Genomic DNA, 23,432 nt, shown 5'->3' with positions numbered 1-23,432 from the left:
TGAAGAGACTGTCTTGACTCCATTGTATGTTCATGCCTCCTTTGTCAAATATTAATTGAACATAGTGGTTTGGGTCGAGATCTGGGTTCTCTATTCTATTCCATTGGTGTATATGCCTGTTCTTGTGCCAGTACCAGGCTTTTTTGAGAACAGTGGCTTTGTAATACAGCTTTAAATCTGGTATTGAGATCCCACCTACTTTTTTCTTCTTTCTCAGGATTGCTGTGGCTATTCGGGGTCTTTTTTTATTCTAGATGAATTTTTGGAGAGTTCTTTCTAGGTCTGTGAAATATGCTCTTGGTATTTTAATGGGGAGTGCATTGAATCTATAGATTGCTTTGGGTAGTATGGACATTTTAATGATGTTGATTCTACCAATCCATGAACATGGTATGTTCTTCCATCTGTTTATGTCTTCCTCTATCGCTTTTTTCAGTGTCTTATAGTTTTCCGCATATAGGTCTTTTGCCTCCATAGTTAAGTTTATTCCTAGGTATCTTAATTTTTTTGGTGTGATGGTAAATGGGATTGCTTTTTTAGTCTCTCTTTCTGTAAGTTCACTGTGGTGTATAGAAATGCCATAGATTTCTTGACGTTAATTTTGTATCCTGCTACATTGCCGAATTCATTTATTAAGTCTGTTAGTTTTTTGATGGAGTCTTTAGGATTTTCTATGTACAATATCATGTCATCTGCAAATAAGGACAGCTTTACTTCTTTTTTTCCCATTTGGATGCCTTTTATTTCTTCTTCTTGTCTAATTGCAATGGCTAATACTTCCAGTACTATGTCGAACAGGAGTGGTGATAGTGGGCATCCCTGTCTTGTTCCTATTCTTAGGGGAAATGGTTTTAGTTTTTGCCCATTGAGTATGATGTTGGCTGTGGGTTTATCGTATATGGCTTTTATTATGTTGAGGTATGATCCTTCTATTCCCACTTTGCTGAGAGTTTTTATCAAAAATGGGTGTTGGATTTTGTCAAATGCTTTTTCTGCATCAATTGATATGACTATGTGGTTTTTATCTCTCAATTTGTTTATGTGATGTATCACGTTTATTGATTTGCGGATATTGTACCACCCTTGCATCCCTGGGATAAATCGTACTTGGTCATGGTGTATGATCTTCTGATGTACTGCTGAATCCAATTTGCTAGAATTTTGTTCAGGATTTTGGCATCTATGTTCATGAGGGATATTGGCCTGTAATTCTCTTTCATTGTGTTGTCTTTATCTGGTTTTGGTATTAGGGTGATGCTGGCTTCATAGAATGAGCTTGGAAGTGTTCCTTCATCTTGGATTTTTTTGAATAGTCTGACGAGGATAGGTTTTAGTTCTTCTTTGAATATTTGGTAAAAGTCCCCTGTGAAGCCGTCTGGCCCCAGGCTTTTGTTTGCTGGAAGCTTTTTGATGACTGCTTCAATTTCTTCCATAGTTATCGGCCTATTGAGATGTTTAGATTCTTCCTGATTGAGTTTTGGAAGGTTGTATTTTTCTAGGAATATGTCCATTTCCTCCAGGTTGTCCAGTTTGTTGGAATAGAGTTGTTCATAGTATTTTTTTTTTAACAATCCTTTGTATTTCGGTGGGGTCTGTTGTTATTTCTCCTCTTTCTGATTTTGTTTATTTGGGTCCTCTCTCTTTGCTTCTTGGTGAGCCTGGCTAAAGGCTCATCAATCTTGTTTATCCTTTCAAAGAACCAGCTCTTGGTTTTGTTGATCTTTTGTATGTTTTTTTTGGTCTCTATGTCGTTTATCTCCGTTCTGATTTTTATCATTTCCTTCCTTCTGCTTACACTGGGCTTTTCTTGTTGCTCTCTTTCTAACTCTTTGAGTTGTAGGGTTAGGTAATTTATTACCATTGTTTCTTGTTTTTTTTGTTTGTTTTGTTTTTTTGCAGTAGACTTGTAGAGCTATGAACTTCCCTCTCAAGACTGCTTTCGCTGTGTCCCATAGATTTTGGATTGTTGTGTTTTCATTGTCGTTTGTTGCCATGATGTTTTTTATTTCTTCTTTAATCTCTGTGGTAACCCAGTAATTGTTTAATAGCATGTTATTTAGTCTCCATGTGTTTGATTTTTTTTGATTGTTTTTATTGTAGTTGATTTCCAGTTTTATGCCACTGTGATCTGAGAAGATGCTTAATATAATTTCTATCTTCTTGAATTTGAAAAGACTTTGCTTGTGACCCAATATATGGTCTATCTTTGAAAATGACCCATGTGCACTTGAAAAGAATGTATATTCTGTGGCTTTGGGGTGAAATGTTCTAAAGATGTCAATTAATTCTATCTGGTCTAGTGAGTCATTTAGGATTGATGTTTCTTTGCTGATTTTTTTGTTTAGAGGATTTGTCCAATGGTGATAGTGGGGTATTAAAGTCTCCTACTATGATTGTATTGCTGTCAATCTCTCCATTGATATCCTCCAGGAGTTTTTTTTATGTATTTGGGTGCTCCTGTATTGGGTGCGTATCTGTTTACCAGAGTTATTTCTTCTTGTTGGATTGCTCCCTTTACTATTATGAAGTGGCCTTCCTTTTCCCTTTTTATGTCCTTCACTTTGAGATCTAATTTGTCAGATATAAGTATTGCTACCCCAGCTTTTTTTTTTCATTTCCATTAGCCTGAAAGACCTTTTTCCATCCCTTCACTATCAGTCTGTTTGCGTCTTTTTTTCTGAGGTGGGTTTCCTGTAGACAGCAGATATATGGGTCATGTTTTCTTATCTACTCAGTTACCCTATGTCTTTTGATTGGGGCATTTAATCCATTTACATTTAAAGTTATTGATAGGTACTTTTTTGTCACCATTTTTTTTTTTATGTTTTATTGATTTTTTTACAGAGAGGAAGGGAGAGGGATAGAGAGTTAGAAACATCGATGAGAGAGAAATATCGATTCAGCTGCCTCCTGCACACTCCCCACTGGGGATGTGCCCGCAACCAAGGTACATGCCCTTGACCGGAATCGAACCTGGGACCCCTCATTCCGCAGGCCAACGCTCTATCCACTGAGCCATACTGGTTAGGGCTTTTGTCACCATTTTTATTCTTTACCCCTGTGTTCCTTCTTCACTTCCTATTTCTTCTTTTTACAGCAGACCCTTTAGCATTTCTTGCATTGCTGGTTTGGTGGTAATAAACTCCCTTAGTCCTTTTTTTGTCTGTGAAGCTCCTGATTTCACCCTCAATTTTGATTGATAGCCTTGCTGGGTACAGTATTCATAGATTCAGACCCCTCCTTTGCATGACTTTGTGTATTTCATTCCATTCCCTTCTGGCCTGATGTGTTTCTGTTGAGAAATCAGTCCCTAGTCTAATGGGGGATCCTTTGTAGGTAACTTTCTGTCTCTTTCTGGCCACTTTTAAGATTCTTACTTTGTTGTTGGTGTTTGCCAGTTTAATTATAATGTGCATTGATGTCGGTCTTTTGGGGTTCATTTTGTTTGGGACTCTGTGAGCTTCTTGGATTTGTGTGAGCTTTTTCTTCCCTATATCAGGGAAGTTTTCTGTCATTATTTCTTCAAACAGGTTTTCTATTCCTTGCTCAGTTTCCTCTCCTTCTGGCACCCCTATTATGCGGATATTGTTTCATTTCGTGTTGTCCCCAAGTTCTCTTAGGCTCTCCTCCTGCTTTTTAATTTTTTTTTTCTAGAAGCTGCTCTGCTTGGGTATTTTTTTCCTACCTTGTCTTCTAGCTCACTGATGCGGTCCTATGCTTCTTCTAGCCTACTGTTGATGCTTTCTATTGAGTTCTTTATAACAGCGATGTCATTTTTCATTTCTTCTTAGTTCTTCTTCATTTCCTCTTGGTTCTTACACATATTGTTGACTTTGTCTTCCATTCTTTTCAGCCACCTTAGGACCATTTCTCTGAATTCTTTCTCTGACAGCTTGCTTGCCTCCATTTCGTTTACTTCCTTTTCTGGTGATGCCTGGTTTTCTTTCATATGTGGGCTGTTTCTTTGTCTCCCCATGATCTCTCTTTTCTGGGTGTCTGGTTATGTAGTTCTCTCTCTCCTGCATTGATTTAAAGGCACAAAATACAACACAACAAGACACAACACACAAGGCAATGAACACAAATGTATTAGTGATACTATTAACCCCAAATAAAGGTGACCATCAGAGAAAGGAGTATTAGGGGATAAGAAAGAAAGAAGAAGAGAAAGGGGGAAAAAGGAGCGCAAAAATGAAATTGGGAAAAGGAAAAAAAAAGTAAGAGAGAAAAGAAAGAGAATAAAAAAGAATAGGGGGAAAAACTATTTATATCGGTAGAAAACTCCAATAGAACAGACACTTATCCCAACAAATGCCAGCAACAAATACCTAGAGATGAATGCAAACTACAACCAACAACTAATATCAAGTGAGGCGAGGTAAAACAGAAGCAAAAAACAAAACAAAAAGAAAAAGCGAAACAATCTCACAAACAAGCATAAAAAAACCAATATAATCAACAATCAAGCAAACAACAACAAAAGGACAGAAAGAGAAAAATTTGGATAGTGAAGAAAGAAGAGAGAAGTGTGTATGGACTTAGAGCAGGGGATTGGAAATTAGATACATAAGTAGGATGAAATTTTAACAGGGTGTGAAAAGAAGGAATAGGGAATATCTAAAGCAGGAATAGGGTAAGAGAAACAGGACAACAAAAGGGGAAAAGTGAAGAGAGTGTTGGCATAAAGGTAAAGTTGAGATAGAGTAAAATGATGCTAAAGGAAAGATGAAAATAGAATGTAGAACACTGATCCCAAAATAAAATAAAGAGAAAATAAAATGACACTTTAAAAAAAAAGGTAAAATAGTAGTAATAATAATACTGATTAAAAATAAAAAATGTAATAAAAAGGTAAAATCAAGTAAGGAAAAAATAAAAAAAATTTAGTAACTTAAGTAAAAGGTGAAAAAAAAATAAAAATGTGCAGTAGTGAAGGTCATTCACTTCCTCTCCTGTTCTGTTTGGCACGCCTGTTTCCTAGTCAGGACAGTATTGAAGTTCCCTGCGTTCCACCGCTCCTCAGTGTTGTAGGCCACAGTCTTGATTTTCAAGCGGGCAGTACATTTTTATTTCTTATACTCCTTTATTTGTATTTACACAAGAGTCAATTTGTGATTCAACCCCTAGGTGGCAGTGTTTCTGGATTGACCTCCGGGTCTATAGGTCCTCTCTAGCTAGTGTTTAGATTTTGTTTTCCCTGTGGCACTTAATACCGGTTTGGGGGAATGGGCTGCCCCAGAGCTGGTTCTCTGATGGTTATTCCCCGCTCTGATCCCCAGGTTCCAGAAAAACAATTTTTCCCTGCAGTCTCTTAGAGTGTCCCCAATTGGGTGATCCTATGTATTGGGCTTAGTAATCAAAACCACGAATTTAAGGAGGACAAAAAAAATAAGAGAGAAAAAAGAGCCAAAGTAATTGCGTGAACTCCGGTGCTGTGGTGCAAGTCTGTGCAGTCTTTTTTCCCCCTTGGGTCTAAGCAGCCGGCACACTCTTAAAATTATTAGGCTGCCCTTTTGTGCCCAGTTCAGCTCTGGGTTGCTTTTTAGAGTTCCCGTCTGTTAGCAGCCCTGGAGATCCACATTCAAGGATCACGCCAGCCCCAATGGCCACGGACTTTTCTGGGCGGAGACTTCCCTGTATCCTCCAGCTCCCACAGTGCGCGTTTCTCCTGCCCAGACCACAGACCTCACCTTATCTCAGACGAAATCTGACCTTTCCGTGAGGAGGCGCAAAGCTCCTTGAATCCGCGTCCTCGCGCCACTTTGGGACCTGTGCTCCCAGGTTCGCAGCTGTTCGCTGGGTGCTGTTGTAAATTCCTGGGATTTTCAGGCTTCTGACAACATCCACTCTCCCCTTCAAGATGGCATGGTCTCCGTGTCAGAGCTGGTCGCTCTGGGAGGGATCCCAGCAGCAGTGGAGGCTGCCTGGTCAGGGGAACCCCGTCCTGGAGTATAGCTGTCCCTCAACTCACAAACAAACACTCCCCGTGTGACCACACATTCTCCCTTCGTTCTCTCACTTATGCACTATCTTGCAGTCTGCCTTCCCGTCAGCAGCCATCTTCCTTCTGCTTCATTAGGATTCTTTATTCAAAGACACCAACTCTTAACATGAACAAGTTCTATTCTCGAAATTATATATATACATATGTATATTATATGCCACTTTGAAAACTAAAATAAACTCTGCTAACTGGACCTTCTAAACTGAGCCTTTGTTAGAAGTAATGATTTTTATCTTTTAAAATAACCTATTGAATTTCAACAATAAAGATTTAATAATCCTGTATAATAAAAGCCCAGCGACCATAACGGCAGAACAACAGCTCGACCAGTCACTATGAGGCACACTGACCACCTCTTGGTCCCTTTTCCCAGCCAGCAGGCTTCCATTGCCCGAAGGTGAATGGGCTGTGGGGGGTGTGGCAGGGGATGTGGGGGAGGCACCAGACCAAGGCCCCCGCCCACTGGTCGCCCCACACACAGAGGGCAACCCATGTCAGGGGTGTGGCTGGCAAGCGGGCAGGAACAGCTGACCTCTGGGTCTCTCCCCAGCTGGGAGGCTCCCATAGCCCAATGGTGAACAGGGAACCAGGGTGGGTGGTGGCGGGGGGGGCAGGACTGGCCAGCAGGTGGAATGGCCAACCTCTTGGTTCCTCCCCCAGCAGTCAGGCTCTGATTGCCTGATGGCTAATGGGAAACCTGGGTGGGTGGGTGGCGGGGGATGCAGGTGGCGCCAGGACAAGGCCCCTGTCCCACCGGTCCAGGGGTGGGATCAGCGAGCAGGCAGGAACAGCTGACCTCTCGGTCCCTCCCCCCCAGCCATCAGGCTCCCATCGCCCGATGGCAAACAGAACCCAGGTGGGTGGCAGCAGGGGGCAGGGCAGTTGCTGGCAGCCGGGGAAGATGGCCCTGATCGCAGGCTAGGCCTAGGGACTGTACCCACGCTCGATTTCGTTCGCCGGGCCTCTAGTAAGTAAATACCTATTGAAAAGTTTCTAAAATATTGATACCATTGTAATAACCTGGTTATTATTTACTAGAAAAAGAATGGAAGGGTATAATTAAAACCAAATAGTATAGGCATGCCATTTTCACAGCTTTGCCTAAAAGCTGCATTTAACACTTGCCAAGTCTGTTCCTGCTGATTGATGGGGAAAGGGCCTAGACCCATGGTTGGCAAACTGCGGCTCGCGAGCCACATGCGGCTCTTTGGCCCCTTGAGTGTGGCTCTTCCACAAAATACCACAGCCTGGGCGAGTCTATTTTGAAGAAGTGGCGTTAGAAGAAGTTTAAGTTTTAAAAATTTGGCTCTCAAAAGAAATTTCAATTGTTGTACTGTTGATATTTGGCTCTGTTGACCAATGAGTTTGCCGACCACTGGCCTAGACAAAGGCAGTTTAGACACATGCTCAGTAAGGTCTGAGTGACTTGGGAGGCTAATTGCCAGTCAGTCACACCTGGAAACAGGTAATTGGCCAGGATGGGCATGACAACACAAGCTTGAGAAACTTAAATAAAAAGCTTCTGCACAACAAAAGAAACCATCAACAAAACAACAAGAAAGCCCACTGCATGGGAGAACATATTTGCCGATGTTATCTCTGATAAGGGTTTAATCTCCAAAATTTATAGGGGACTCATACAACTTAACAAACGGAAGATAAACAATCCAATCAATAAATGGGCAAAGGACCTAAATAGACACTTTTTGAAAGTGGACATACAGAAGGCCAAGAGATATATGAAAACATGTTCAAAGTCACTAATCATTTAAGAGATACAAATCAAAATGACAATAAAGTACAATTTCACACCTGTTAGATGGCTATCATCAACAAATCAACAAATGACAAGTGCTGGCAAGGATGCAAGGAAAAAGGAACCTCTTGCACTACTGGTGGGAATGCAGACTGGTGCAACTACTGTGGAAAACAGTATGGAGTTTCCTCAAAAAACTTAAAAATGGAACTTCCATTTGACCCAGTAATCCCACTTCTAGAAATATATCCCAAGAAAGCAGAAACACCAGTCAGAAAGGATATATGCACCCCTATGTTCATAGTAGCACAATTTACAATTGCTAAGATTTGGAAACAGCCTAAGTGCCCATCAGCAGATGAGTGGATTAGAAAACTGTGGTAGCTGAAACCGGTTTGGCTCAGTGGATAGAGCGTCAGCCTGTGGACTAAAAGGTCCCGGGTTCGATTCCGGTCAAGGGCATGTACCTTGGTTGCGGTCACATCCCCAGTAAGGGGTGTGCAAGAGGCAGCTGATTGATGTTTCTCTCTCATCGATGTTTCTAACTCTCTATCCCTCTCCCTTCCTCTCTGTAAAAAATCAATAAAATATATTTAAAAAAAGAAAAAGAAAACTGTGGTATGTCTATAAATGGAATACTACGCTGCTGTAAAAAAGAAGGAACTCTTACCATTTGCAACAGCATGGATGGAACTGGAGAGCATTATGATAAGCAAAATAAGCCAGTCAGAGAAATATAAATATCACATGATCACACTCATTTGTGGAATATAATGAACAACATAAACTGGTGAACAAAAACAACCAGAGACATAGACATATCGAACAGACCAAGCATGTCAAACTTACGGCCTGTGGGCCACATGCGGCCCACAATGAATATTTTTGCAGCCCAACCAATATAACGGTATGTAAGAAACATTTTAATAAAAATTTTGTAACTTAAATTTTTACAATATCCTGTTATACATAATCTACACTAATAAAAGAGAAACATGCAAATTGACTGTCCCTCCGCTACACCCACCAGCCAATCAGGAGCGAGTATGCAAATTAACCCAACAAAGATGGTGGCGGCCATGGAGCTGGAGTGAGCAGGAGGCTTGGGTTGCCCCCGGTGATGGAGGAAGCCAAGTTTCCAGCCCGCCCTGGCCTCTGCTCAAGGAGGGGCTGGAAAAAAAAAAGGAGGGGCTGGGAACCTGGGTCACCGGGGGGCGTGGCCAGCCTGAAAACAGGCCTCAGCCCCTTACCCAGGCTGGCCATGCCCCCAATGGAGTAAGAGTCCCCGCTGAGGGGCCTGACCAGCCTGCAAACAGCCATCAGCCCCTCACCCTGGCTGGCCACGCCCTCCCCCAGCGGGTACCCTCACCACATCGGGGCATGGCCAGCCTGCAAACCACCACAGGCCCCTCGCCCAGGCAGCCCCACACCCCAAGGGAACCGCCACCCTGATCCGGGACACCGTTCAGGGCAAACTAGCTGGCTCCCACCCATGCACCAGGCCTCTATCTATACTAATAAAAGGGTAATATGCTAATTAGACTGACAGACCTTCCAGGAGTCCTTTCAGATGTTCTTCTGGACAAAGCCATGGTTGCAGGGCCAAGGTAGAGACGGTTAGAGGCCAAGAGGGGAGGGCAGTTGTGGGTGGTCAGGCCAGGATGGGACGGCAGTTGTCGGTCATCAGGCCAGTGGGGGCGGGGGGGGGGCATTGGGGGTGATCAGGCCAGCGGGGGTGGGGGGCAATTGGGGGTGAGCAGACCAGCAGGGGGGCCAGTTGGGGCGAGCAGGCCATCAGTGGGGGTCAGTTGGGGGTGGTCAGGACAGCGAGGAGGGACAGTTTGGAGTGAGCAGGCCAGCAGGGGGGCAGTTGGGGTGAGCATGCTGGCACAGGGGGCAGTTGGGGGTGAGCAGGCCAGCAGGCAGAGTGGTTAGGGGCAATCAGGCAGGCAGGCCAGGCAGGTGAGTGCTTAGGAGCCAGCAGTCCCAGATTGCAAGAGGGATGTTCAACTGCTGGTTTAGGCTTGATCCCTGTAAACCAGCAGTAGGAATCCTTCGAGGGGTCCCAGATTGGAGAGGGTGCAGGCCGGGCTGAGGGACACCCCGTCCCATGCACAAATTTCATGCACCAGGCCACTAGTCTATATATATAAAAGCCTAAGCAACCATCTGACCATCTGACCGGTAGCTAGACGTGCAATGACCACCAGGGGGCAGATGCTCAATGCAGGAGCTGCCGAGATGCGGTGACTTGGCAGCTGTGGTTTTCGAGTGACGCACCTGGAACCAGAGAGGAGGGAGCCCGATTCCAGGGGCGTCACCTGAGAACCGCCCTCTCACAATCCGGGACCCCTCAGGGGATGTCAGAGAGCCAGTTTCAGCCCGATCCCTACAGGCCAGGGTGAGGGACCCCACCAGTGCATGAATCCGCACACCGGGCCTCTAGTTATTAATAATGAACTACAACATTCGCTAATGACTGATTACTATAATCATGTTGCATTCATTTCCTTATGCACCTTATGCGCAGGCCCACCATTTCCCTCCACTAATACTAGCAGTGAATATTTTTAGCAGCCAATTGACACATCATTAATCTTGTACTGACTTGTTTGGTGTGCACAATAGGAAATATTTCACTTTTGGAGAACAAGAAAAATAGGTTTATGTGCTGCGCCAGCACAGCCAAGGGTTCGGCGAGCCTGAGGGAGGGCCGGCGAAGGATGAAGAAAAGACAGACAAAGAGAATAAGCTGGGTCTAGGTGGATCTTCTGTGCCTGGCTGAGACCACAGAAAAGATCCAGACTGCTAGCTGAGCCTTTATTTTATAGTCAGAGGTAAACAATGTTCTTGCAAGTTTCACTTGTTTTGGCAGCATTTGCTGCACCTCCCACAGCCCATTAGCTACCCTGGAAAAATCTAGGGAGCAGTCACAAGATCAAGCTTAATTATGCTAAGAGGGCTGTGCCCTCTAAGCTGGGACTTGTTTGCGGCTTTGCCAGCAGGTCAGTATGAGGCTTAATCCTATAACCGCTCCCTACATCATGCCCTTCTTTTATTTTTAAGCTACTATAATGAAAGTAAAACTCAAACATCAAGAACAAAGTTCTGACTATTAAAATATTAACAAAACAGTGCCAATGCAAAACCCAATAACAAAGCAATACCAGTGCGACACAACAATAATAGAGAAATCGAACTACAGTAACATTTTTCTACTAAATGAAAGTTTCTTTTGCTGATTTACTCAGAGTCCTCGGACTTGGCTGAGCAAGACTTTGCAGAAGACTGGCAGCTAACCAATGCTAGCATGGCCAGAAACATGGTTGAGGGAGTAGCTTCCACATCTTGCTCTTCTACCATCTGCTGGGCCTCAGTTGTTAACTTCTTCAGCTGACCCCATGTTGGCACCTCGGTCTCTTGCGTAGCCTTCATCATCTTCCTTTTCCACTTTGCTGTCATTGGAGCAATTCTCAGTCTTTTGAATGATGGGACAAGGAGCTTCTCTGGGTCCATTGTGGTGATGCATGTAATGCTCTGGCACCCAAATTGGCTGTGCCGCTCCTTCTGGGAAGATACAAACACAACCTCTTCCCCACATCATTACTGGATCTGGTCCAAACCATTGTCCAGTTTGTGCATCCTTCCATTGGGCTAACCCCGTGAATGCTATTGTACAGGAGGCCCAATGCCTTTCGGCTGCTGTATGATGCTCTGCATCGCAATTCAAAAAATTTAAAGTATAGAGAACATGACTGAGTTTGTTTTGAGGTGACACATAACATCTGTCTCCCCCTTTCTGCTTTAGTAATTGCATTTTAAGAGTACGAATGGCTCTTTCCACTATTGCTTGACCTTGAGGGTTGTAAGGGATACCAGTTTTATGACAAATTTGATATTGCTGACAAAAATGCTGAAAAGCAGAACTAGCTTATGCGGGTCCATTGTCTGTCTTTAGCTCTAAGGGAGGACCTAGTACCACAAAGGCAGCTAGGCAATGATTAATTACATGCTTGGCATTCTCTCCTGTTTCGGGAGTTGCAAAGATAAAGCGGGAGCAGGTATCTATATTACTCATCTATGCTTACCAAACTCCGGGACATGGGTGACATCCATTTGCCAGGTTTGACTAGGTTTAAGACCCGTAGGATTAACCCCCAATGATTGTACAGGGCAATGAATTACACACTGAGAGCACTGCTTAACAATTTGACGAGCTTGCTCCCGAGAAATATGGAATTGTTTGCATAAGGCAGCAGCATTTTGATGATGCAAAGCATGGGAGGACTGGGCAAGAGAAAATGGGGTAGCCCAGTGTTCGGCAAACCATGGCTCGTGAGCCACATGTGGTTCTTTGGCCCCTTGAGTGTGGCTCGGCGTTAGAACCACTTCTTCAAAATAGACTCGCCCAGGCCGAAAACCGACTTCTGCGCATGGGCCATGAAGTTTCAACTGCACTGTACGTGCGCGCCCGCACATGGTATTTTGTGGAAGAGCCACACTCAAGGGGCCAAAGAGCTGCATGTGGCTCGTGAGCCACGGTTTGCTGACCACTGGGGTAGCCTCTTGCATTACAGCAAGGAGGCCGATCAATAGCATCATTGCCTATAGCTAATGGACCAGGGAGACCTGAATGAGATTGGATATGACCAATAAAGCAGGGAAATTTCCATTCTCTAATGACTTTTTGAAGGTTGAAAAATAAATGAAAGAGTTCCTCCGAATTAGTGTGCCCTATAGTAGCCGTTTCAATTAGTTTGGCTATACTTACCACATAGGCACTATCACTATATAGGTTAATGGGCTCCGTAGCAAAATCTGTCAAGGCATAAATAAGAGCTTGTATTTCTACCCGTTGTGCTGAAATATAAGGGATTTGAAGGACCTTTGTACCTCTGCTGCAGTAGTATCCAGCTTTTCCAGAACTGGATCCATCTGTAAAAATGGTTAGTGCCTGAGGTATAGGTTGTGACTTCACTATCTTTGGGAAGGTAAAGGTAGTGACTGAGAGAAATTGTAAAACCTTATTTGCTGGATAATGGTTACCAATCTGTCCGGAGAAATTAGCAAGTGCAACTTGCCAATTTGTTGATCGTTGCCAGAGCCAGTCTTGCTGTATAGCTGTAAATGGCACTACAATAAGGTCAGGGTCTCGGCCCACTAATTGGCCTGTTCGAAGGCGGGCTCAAGCTATTAGCTGGGAAACTGAATCATGGAAAGGAGTTAATACCTTAGTTGGAGAATGAGCCAAATATAGCCATTCAACAACTCCAGGAGCTTGCCAAATGACCCCAGTGGGTGTATGTGTCGTAGGGAAAATTAAAACCTGTAAGGGAAGGGAGTAATGAATTCTAGTAAGTTCTGCTGAACTTAAGGCATCCTCAACTTTATGTAAGGCTGTCCTGGCTTCCTCTGTCAAGCAGCGTGGGGATGATGGAGATGAATCTCCCCTTAGTATATGAAATAAAGGGCTTAAGCCAGCAGTGGTTAATTTTAAAGTAGGTCAAACCCAGTTAATATCTCCTAATAATTTTTGGAAGTCATTTAATGTAAGTAAAGTGTCAGTCCGAATTTGAATTTTCTGAGGTTTTATTGTTTTTCCCTCAAGAATGCTGCCAAGATAAGAAAAAGGAAATGTCCTTTGAACTTTTTCAGGTGCTATGCATAATCCAGCACAATGCATGGAATCCTGTAAATCTATATAGATATTTAGATGCATTTCATTTTCATGAGCTAAGAGAATGTTATCCATATAATGAATAATATAAGCCTCAGGATATTTTTTCCTTATAGGATGTATGGCTGCAGCCACAAAATCCTGACATAAGGTAGGACTATTGGCCATGCCCTGAGGCAATACTTTAGCATATCTCCACCCCCATCATCCCAAACCCACCGGTGCTATTCCCTTGCTTCCTCCAATCCTTGCCCATATTTGGGAGAAAGCTCTCCTACAGGAGCTGTAGCCCCAGGGACTGGAGGAGGCAGCGGAGGCTCCGATGGTGGAGTCGGAAGCCTCTGGCAGCCTTCCCCCATCTGTCTTGATTCCCCTGCCACATTCATCCACTCCCTTTCTGGAGTGGGCTCTAGGCAGTCCCGAATCAGAGACCACAGGCATTTCCTCTGGACCTTCAGCTATATAATGATCTCGAAGTTGTTTTCCTACCTTCTCCCATGCCTCTATATTTACTTTTCCTTCCTCAGAAAACCATGGGCAGGTTTTACTCACAAAATCCAAAAAATCGAAAAGCTGTTCATACCTCACAGAACAGCCCCTTGCTTGGAGCATAGTCTTAAGCATGGATACGCATACATTCTTTCCCTGCGATCCTGAATTTCCCATGTTTTACACCTACCTAGTACTAAACTGCGCTCCTTACCTTCCTTTTTACTTTCTGCACGTGCTTCACTGGAGCGTCCTTTCACCTGACAATTGCAGTTCCCTCACACTCAGGCCCGCACTGAGTGCCACTTGGGCCGAACTCAGCCCTGCGTTGGGCGCCACTTGTGCCGCGCCAACACAGCTAAGGGTTCGGCGAGCCTGATGGAGGGCCGGCGAAGGATGAAGAAAAGACAGACAAAGAGAATAAGCTGGGTCTAGGTGGATCTTCTGTGCCTGGCTGAGACCACAGAAAAGATCCAGACTGCAAGCTGAGCCTTTATTTTATAGTCAGAGGTAATTTACAATGTTCTTGCAAGTTTCACTTGTTTTGGCAGCATTTGCTGCACCTCCCACAGCCCATTAGCTACCCAGGAAAGATCTAGGGAGCAGTCACAAGATCAAGCTTAATTAGGCTTAATTAACTTAATTAGTGCCCTCTAAGCTGGGACTTGTTTGCAGCTTTGCCAGCAGGTCAGTCTGAGGCTTAACCCTATAACCGCTCCCTACAGTTTTATTTGCATTATGCTTATTAATTTGTGCAGTAATTCAGTGTTTGGTAAGTTAATGTTCAAGAAAAAATATTAATTTTTATTAAAATGTTCTATTATTTTGCTTGGCTGGTGTTGCTCAGTGGTTGAGCATCGACTCAAGAACCAGGAGGTCATGGTTCGATTCCTGGTCAGGACACAAGCCTGGGTTGCAGCTCAATCCCTAGTGTGGGGTGTGCAGGAGGCAGCCAATCAATGATTCTCTCTCTCATTGATGTTTCTATCTCCTTCTCCCTCTCCCTTCCTCTCTGAAATCAATAAAAACATATTTTTTTAAAAGTTCTATTCTTTTATGTTAACGATTACTCATTTATTTCAGCCCTTTGTATTTAGCATGTCTCTATTGAAATAAACCTACATTTCTATGAAAATTGAAGCTTTTGTTTTTTTGTGGCCCACATAAACTTAAACCTTGTTTATTTGGCCTGTGTTCACCTTTGAGTTTGAAATGCTTGGAATAGACTGTCCAACCTATGAGGGAAGGTGGGGGTGTGTGGGGGTAAGAGATCAACCAAAGGACTTGTATGCATGCATATGAGTATAACCAATGGACACAGACAGTAAGGGGGTGAGGGCATGTGGTGGGGGAAGCGGGGGAGATGGGAGCGGCTGGGGAGAGGTCAATGGGGGGGGAAAATGAGACTTATGTAATACTTTAAACAAAAAAGAATTTAAATTAAAAAAAACACACACACAACAAAACAAAAAAAAAAAACAACTTCCAAACAAAGGAAGTTTGGCCCTTCTCTCTCTCTCATGTGCCAGTCCCCTTGGGACTCCTGCCACAGGGGGGCTGCTCTCCCTTGTGCCCGCATGAAGCAAGGCCATGTAGGGCTCCACACATGGACTGATGGACTTTAATGTGGCCTGAATGCCAAACCACACCAGGCTGCAACATGGAACAGAAACTCTGGACGCTGGCCCTGTTTCTGACTGCCGAACTCCCAGCTGCCCCTTTTCCAGGACTGGCTTAAGGGGCAGAGGACTTTGGAACCCGAGAAATGTAACTTTAAGTAGAGCCTACTTCCACATTCCATCCTCCCATGTGAATCTCAAAAAATTCATTTTCTGAAAATATCGTAAGAGCCTCATTCCCACTTGTGTCTGGGAAGTCTGGCCCATTAATTTCTCCAGCATCACTACCACTGTTAGATTCCTGATACAGGTTGTGCCTGTGTGATGTGTTGTACAGATATAATTAAAATCACATTTACATATAAATAAAATTGAAAATATGTCATTGAAAGTCACCCCAATTTTTAAGGACATATAAATATTTAAAGATATATTTTATATATTTTTGTCTGTTGATGTTTTGCCACCTAACTTCTTAATTTAGTCCAGAATTTATTACTCTTGAAAATAGCAGAATTGTGTTGTTGTTTTTTCTTAATTCTTATTTTTGTTAAAAATAAGAGCTTAAAGAGTGGAATGTTTTTATAAGGTTTGTTACAAAAACAGCAGTCTCCCTATTTTCTCCATTTTAAAGTGACAGTTGTCACCTGTTTACGCTTTGGCCAATTCTGTTCTCAGTTCCACTTTCACCCCTAGTTGCAGAAATACAAATAGCTTTCTTCTCAGTTTTCCCTACTATACATTTAAATTTTGCTTTCTTTTTTTAAAAAAATAATATTTTTATTGATTTCAGAGAGGAAGGGAGAGGGAGCGAGATAGAAACATCAATGATGAGAGAGAATCACTGATTGGCTGCCGCCTGCATGCCCCCTACCGGGGATTGAGCCCGCAACCCGGGCATGTGCCCTTGACCGGAATCAAACCAGGAATACTTCAGTCTGCAGGCCGGTGCTCTATCCACTGAGCAAAACTGGCTAGGGCAAAATTTTGCTTTCTTGATTGGTCAAGTCAGCTATTTCTTTATTCTAATTTCTAAAATTTCATTACTATTACCTCTTTTCCTATCCTCATTGTCATTGTGGTTTTAGGCCATCTTTTAAATTTTAAATCTTTTTATGGTAATTTTTTTGGAAATTATTTTTTTTTTCTCTTTCAGAAGTTTTAATTGGGCCTTTAAAAATTATGCCTGGTCACTTTTTAATAATCTCTTATTCCTTACTTATACTTCTCTCTTTTTAAAGCATTATTTAACATATTTTATATTTGTCATTGATAAATCCAACACCTAAAGTCAAGAGGGACTGATTTTGTTATTTGATTTTTCTGTTGACTTTTGCTCAATGTGGCTTGTCTTTCTCCTTGTGTGTTTTGTGATTTTTATTTGTGAGCTCATCTTGGGTAGGAATTTATCTTTGGGAATTCTATGTGGCTGAAGATACATTCCTCCAGAGAGAATTTACATTTGCTTCTTCTATCAGGCACCTGAGAGCACTACCAACTCAGGTCCACTTTAAGATAACATTGCACTCTGAAGAATTTTTAGAACACATATGTAGTGTGAATTGAAACCATAGTTCCTTCTGAGAGTCAGCTCTAAATAATGAATTCTCAGAGGAGAATTTTCTTTCACTTCAGAGAGCCAAGGCTGCAACAGGCAAGTTTTCTTTGTCAGACTCCTTTCTCTCTTTCTTTCTTCCTTCCTTTCTTTCTTTCTTTCTTTCTTTCTTTCTTTCTTTCTTTCTTTCTTTCTTTCTTTCTTTCTTTCTTTCTTCCTTCCTTCCTTCCTTCCTTCCTTCCTTCCTTCCTTTCTTTCTTCTTTCTTTCTTTCTTTCTTTCTTTCTTTCTTTCTTTCTTTCTTTCTTTCTCTCTATCCTTCCTTCCTTCTTTCTTCTTTCTTTTCTTCCTTCCTACCTTCCTTCCTTCTTTCCTTCCTTCCTTCCTTCCTTCCTTCCTTCCTTCCTTCCTTCCTTCCTTCCTTCCTTTCCTCCCTCCCTCCCTCCCTCCCTTCCTTCCTTTCCTTTTTTTTATGGTAAAAGGGGTTGGCAAACTATGACCTGTGGGCCAAATCCAGCCTACTTTCTGTTTTTATAAATAAAGTTTTATTGGAACACAGCCATGCCCATTTGTTTACTTAGTGTAGATGTCTACTTCTATTATACAATGCAGAGTTAAGTAGTTGGGACAGAGACCATATGGCCTATAAAGCCTAAAATAATCAGTATCTTATGGCCCATTAGAGAAAAAGTTCGCTGAATCCTAGTGTAGACCTTTGGTATCCCTGTTCTCTAGGGGGTTCTCTGATCCTCTTACCTTGAATGGCTTATAGTGATAAGATACAGGACAAAGCTATTCCTTTATTAAAAGACCTCAAAATACAATGGTTTAAGCACGATAGTTTATTTCTCTTTCACATCATGGTTCAAATAGTTCAGTGGGCTCAGAGGCCTGGAATCCTCTAATAGTGTTCTGCCATTCTGAGAGGAATGTCAATGTCTACATGATGAAATATACAGTGTGGAGCAAAGTAGTTACGAGTACATGAAACACAGAGTTTATTATTGTATTACTAGAGGGGTCCCTCAATCTGGCCTGTGGGATCGGGCCGAAACTGGCTCTCCAACATCCCCCGAGGGGTCCCAGATTGCGAGAGGGCACAGGCCAGGCCAAGGGACCCCACCGGTGCATGATTGATCAGGGCCGGGGAGGGACACAGGAGGGCTCCAGGGTGTGTCCAGCCCAGCTTGCTCAGTCTCAATCGGCTGAACCCCAGCAGCAAGCTAACCTACCTGTCGGAGCGTCTGCCCCCTGGTGGTCAGTGCATGTCATAGGGAGCAGTGGAGCGTTCTTAGCATATCATTAGCATATTACACTTGGATTGGTTGAACAGCTGACCAGACGACCAGACACTTAGCATATTAGGCTTTTATTATATAGGATTTATTGTACTATTTTCCATACGAACAACTATAAACCTACTTTTGCCCCACCCTGTATTTGCATACCAGCTCATGGGAAAAAGGAGAGTGAAGAGAAAACACCACTTTTCCTGTTATTACATACTAGATGCCCAATGCACAAAATTTGTGCAAGAGTAGGCCTTCCTTCCCCCAGCTGCTGGCACCGGCTTCCCTCTGGCACCTGGGACCCAGGCTTCCCTCTGGCTATTGGCAGGCACCCAGGATCCGGGCTTCCCTCACAAACCCGGCTTCGTCAGAAAATCAGATTTACATGAAATTCCAAATCTCTTACTTCTGAAGGTCGTCCTGGTCTAATTAGCATATTATGATTTTAATATTATAGATGTTACTTATACTACATCACATTGACCAAAACCTAGTCATATAGCTGCAATTGAGGCTGAGAAAGGTCTTTTGGTAGGTGGTCACACACTCAACTAAAACTCCTATTGGTAAAGAAGGGGAGAATGTTTTTTGGGGGGACTGCTGGAAGAGTGCCTCAGGCTCCTGGGCATTGGGTGGCTTCCTAAAAAGCTGCTAAAACCTACATCATTGGCAGCTACCCATCTCAGCACTCCCCTTTCCTCAAGCTTTCATTTCATTGTTGCCTTCTAGGAATTTACCTTACTGTCTTGATAGCTCAGCTATGAGTTTAAAAAGCATTTGAAAAAAATTACACCCATCATTTTTCAGGTGTTTTGTAGAGGCAGTGTGTTTTAGGAGGTGTAATCCAAATATAGTTTTAAATAGAGGGACTTTACTTAATTGTTATGGGTACATAGCCTATGGAATCTATCTTATTCCTGATGTGGATGTAAACTGACCTAGATTGAATCTGATCCCAGCAGTGATTTTGCTCTTTTTTGTCCATGATCTAGTTCATATTATCTTTTCTTCAAAATCACTGTACTCACCTAGCTTTTATTTTAACTTTACTTTAGCTTTCACTTTAACTCTATTTCTGGCGTTGCTCTGTAACTTTACAATCAGAGGTTGCAAACTAGAGGTCTGCAACTTGATCTGTTGAGTCCACAGAATGTTTGCTGATTTTTGAAAATCAGATTTACATGCAATTCCAAGTCTTTGACTTCTGAAACGTCAGTGGATAGGTCTGGTGGCAGTACATCGGTTTCCCCCATCTACTCAGGGATGTCATTTACCCTCCAGTCTACCCCAACCCCCGCCACGGCCTAGCCTCTCTCCCACTCCCATAATATTACTTGTGTAATTACCTGTCACACCAATGTAATCACTTGCTGCATTTCACACCGGCTTGGTCAATTCCCCTTCTCCCCTTTAACTATCATAGGACTCCTCTGTGCTCACTGGTGTTGTGACTAGTCTAATAAGGTGGGGAAGATATTTTCTTCGTTTTCCAGGTGGTAAAACCAACTCACATAGAGCCAGACCTCCCCTGTCCACACAAATGGTACGATGGTTTATCTGCTTGCGATTAAGTTTAGGAAGGAAAACATGTGGTGAATTCCTCAATGCTGCAGAAAGCCTCTGGTGATCCATCATCATTCTGAATGCAAGGATCCCCAGATTGGAGCTCTGCAGGGCAACTGACAGCAGGGATCAGGGGAGATTATTTTCCTCCTTTCTGTGGACTAGTTATCAATTTCTTGCATTGTTATTCAAGTATGTTTCCAGACCTGTTATTTTATGGCTTAAATTTCTATAATGGGACTTGTTTTTGTGTGTGTTTTATTCTTTTTTTAGCTACAATCATACCAAAGAATGATTCTTTCTAATCATTGTTTACATCTTCTATATTAGCTGAACAAAAGATTGGTCTCAAGAACAATGTTCTCTCTCTCTCTTTTTTTAATATATATTTTATTGATTTTTCTACAGAGAGGAAGGGAGAGGGATAGAGAGCTACAAACATCGATGAGAGAGAAACATCGACCAGCTGCCTCCTGCACCCCCCTCCCCCCCACCGGGGATGCGCCCGCAACCAATGTACATGCCCTTGACCGGGATCGAACCCAGGACCTTTTCAGTCCGCTGGCCGACGCTCTATCCACTGAGCCAAACCGGTTTCGGCCAATGTTCTCTTGTATGTACCATTTTATGTGTCATTGGTTTAGAATTAGTGATTCTTCACTTTTAAAATCCTATGCTCTCTGATAATAACAAACATATTTAGTGAGCATCTATTTTAAGCAAAGCAGGAGTGCCTGGTAAGCGTTCCTGCCTTGGTCCAGAGTTAGTGCTTTAACTTGTGTTGTCCAAAGTTGTAGCCCCCCAGCCATATGTGGCTATTGAGCACTTGCAAAACGGCTAGTGTGATTGAGAAACTGAACTTTTATTATTAATTATTTTTTGTTGTTAATCCTCAGCCGAGGATATTTTTCCATTGATTTTTAGAGAGAGGGGAAGACAGAAAGAAACATCGATGTGAGAGAAACACATCGAGTGGTTGCCTCCTGCAGGAGCCCTGACCAGGGCCCAGGGAGGAGCCTGCAACCAAGGTAGGTGCCTTTGACTGGAATCAAACCCGGACCCTTTGGTCTGCAGGCCAAGGCTCTATCCACTGAGCCAAACTGGCTAGGGCGAGAAACTGAACTTTTTAAATTTCATTTGAATCATTTTAAAAACTGACATTTGATTCAAATATTGGGCAACATTTAAGTGTGTTTGGAACAACTTGGATATATGTGTTTACTTTTTCAATTGTAAATTTTATAAAATTCAAATTCAGGTCAAGTAATTCTAAGGCAAATTTAGCATCCAAATTGAAAAGCATTTAGGTACAAAATTCACTCAGGATTTTGAAGACTTAGTATAAAAGAAGAATGTAAAATATTTCATTAATATTTTTATATTGATTACATGTTGAAATGATAAGATTTTGGGTTAAGTAAAACCTTGCCAAAGTTAATTTTATGTCCTACTTGTTTTAATGTGGCTAGTTAAAATGTAAAATACATATGTGACTTGCTTTATAGTTGATGGACATTGTTGCTTTAGTTGGTACTAACCATTGTCCTGGAACCACATATGGCTTATATACCTAAGAGAGAAATAAATTGCAGATATTTAATTTAATTCCTTATTAAAATATCTATATCAATTGTTCCAACAGCTGCCTCCCTGGTATCCCTGTTTTCATTGTCTCTACTCCTATCCATAATCAGAATTCTTACACTTTATGGGCTCAAGATGCAAATAGGATTATGTAAAGCCTATATTCTTTGGTGTTCTTTATTCAAAAACTCTTTAGCATAATATAAAAGGCCCCTCATAGGGCCTAACAGTTTTTAAATTGATTCAAATGAAATTTAAAAGTTCACTTTCTCTACCGCCTCGTCTTCTGGTACTCTCACATGCTAAGACCATTCAAGAACACTGTGTTCTTTCCTACCACTTTGCTTTTGCACATGCTCTGTCTTACCTAGACGAAATGTTGGCCTTTCAGCACCACCTTTCCTCAGCCTTCCCCATTTCCTCCAGCAAGTCTTCAGCTGCATCTTCCCACCTCCTCACTCTGGTTAGACTTTGGGCCTGTGATACAGGCTTGCCACGTTATATTTTTGTTACTTGGCAATATGTTCATCTCCCACATTAGATGGTGTCATCCCAGAATAGGAGCCCTGTCTTGTTTTTGTTTGTTTGTTTTTGTCCTCAATACTTAGCATCTAATTTGACTCCATAAATATCTCAGAATTAAGTAATTAATTCAGTGGGAAAAGGTTAATTCAGGGGCTCACTGTTAATTTTCTCTATAGTTGGTAGAACTGGGGTGCTAGGGTTAGAATCTTCACTCCACCACTTAGGTGTATGATCTTGGCCAAGTTATTTAACATCTTTGTGCCTCATTACAATAGAAATAATAACACCTATCTCACAGGTTGGTTGTGAAGATTAAAATGGGTTAACATATGTAAAGTGTGTATGTATCTGCTTGGTGTAAGTTAAGCATGCAATAAATATTAACTACTATAATTGTTATAATAGTCTCAACTATTTTTCTTTTTCTCTCAGGAAACAAGTCACAGGTTCTAACAGGATTTCGAAAACCCAGTGTTACAGAAACCAATGAAGTAGGAAGAAAAATCCAGTTCTGAGCAGTCATTGAATCAACAAATACTCCTAGACAAGGAACTTCTGATTTTGTGAATCTCATTATTTAAGAACAGAACTATGTGTCTTAGAGTTAGTTTGGTCAAGGTTTTTAGAATTCAGGAAAGACAACTTGTCCTTGATGTTTAAAGGTAATCTAATGGATCATATATTAGATACTGAGAGTGTTTAAAGAAATTCGGTGTATACTGTATAAGGGATTGTGGAAAATTCACAGATGGAATAGAAAAAGCTGATACAAAATAAAATTGACCAAGTATAGTGAATTAAATATTTGTTAACTTTAATTATGCAACTCATTCTTTTTGAAGAAAAAAAAGCTTTATTGAGATATAATTTATATACTATATAGTTTACCCATTTTGAAGTGTGTATTTAATGATTTTTAGTGTACCACACGGTTGTGTAATATCACAATCTAATTTTAGAACATTTTTGTCACCCCCAAAAGAAATCCATACACATTAGCAGTCACTCCCCATTCCCCACCACCACCTCAAGTCCTAGGTAATCATTAATCTATTTTGCTTCTACATATTTGCCTCTTCTGGACATTTCATAGAAATGACTGGCTTCTTTCACTTAGCATAATGTTTTCAAGGGTATCCATATTGTAGGATGTATCAGTACTTCATTCCTTTTTATCACTGAATAATATTCAATTGTGTGGTTGTAATACATTTACTTACCCATTTATCAGTTGATGGACATTTAGGTTGTTTCCACTTTTTAGCTATTATGAATAATGCTGTGTGAACATTTGTGTAGAGGTGTTTGTGTTGATATATGTTTTCAACTGTCTTGAATATAGTAGAGGAATTGCTAGGTCACATAGTAATGA

At 42.0% G+C, this 23,432-nt stretch overlaps 1 protein-coding gene across 1 annotated transcript in view; it reads left to right on the top strand.

The window, feature by feature from the left end:
- NUP58 (nucleoporin 58) overlaps positions 1-22,842 on the top strand; it is a 78,396-nt gene extending 55,554 nt beyond the window's left edge. The window contains exon 16 of the mRNA XM_028128119.2: positions 22,493-22,842. Within this exon, the coding sequence (XP_027983920.1) occupies positions 22,493-22,575 (83 nt within the window). The 3' untranslated portion in view covers positions 22,576-22,842. The remainder of the gene's footprint in view (positions 1-22,492) is intronic.
- Positions 22,843-23,432: the final 590 nt, after the last annotated feature.

Source organism: Eptesicus fuscus, chromosome 7, assembly GCF_027574615.1.
Source record: "Eptesicus fuscus isolate TK198812 chromosome 7, DD_ASM_mEF_20220401, whole genome shotgun sequence".
NCBI classification, from domain to species: Eukaryota; Metazoa; Chordata; class Mammalia; order Chiroptera; family Vespertilionidae; genus Eptesicus; species Eptesicus fuscus.
This window is presented reverse-complemented; position numbering and strand designations above follow the sequence as displayed.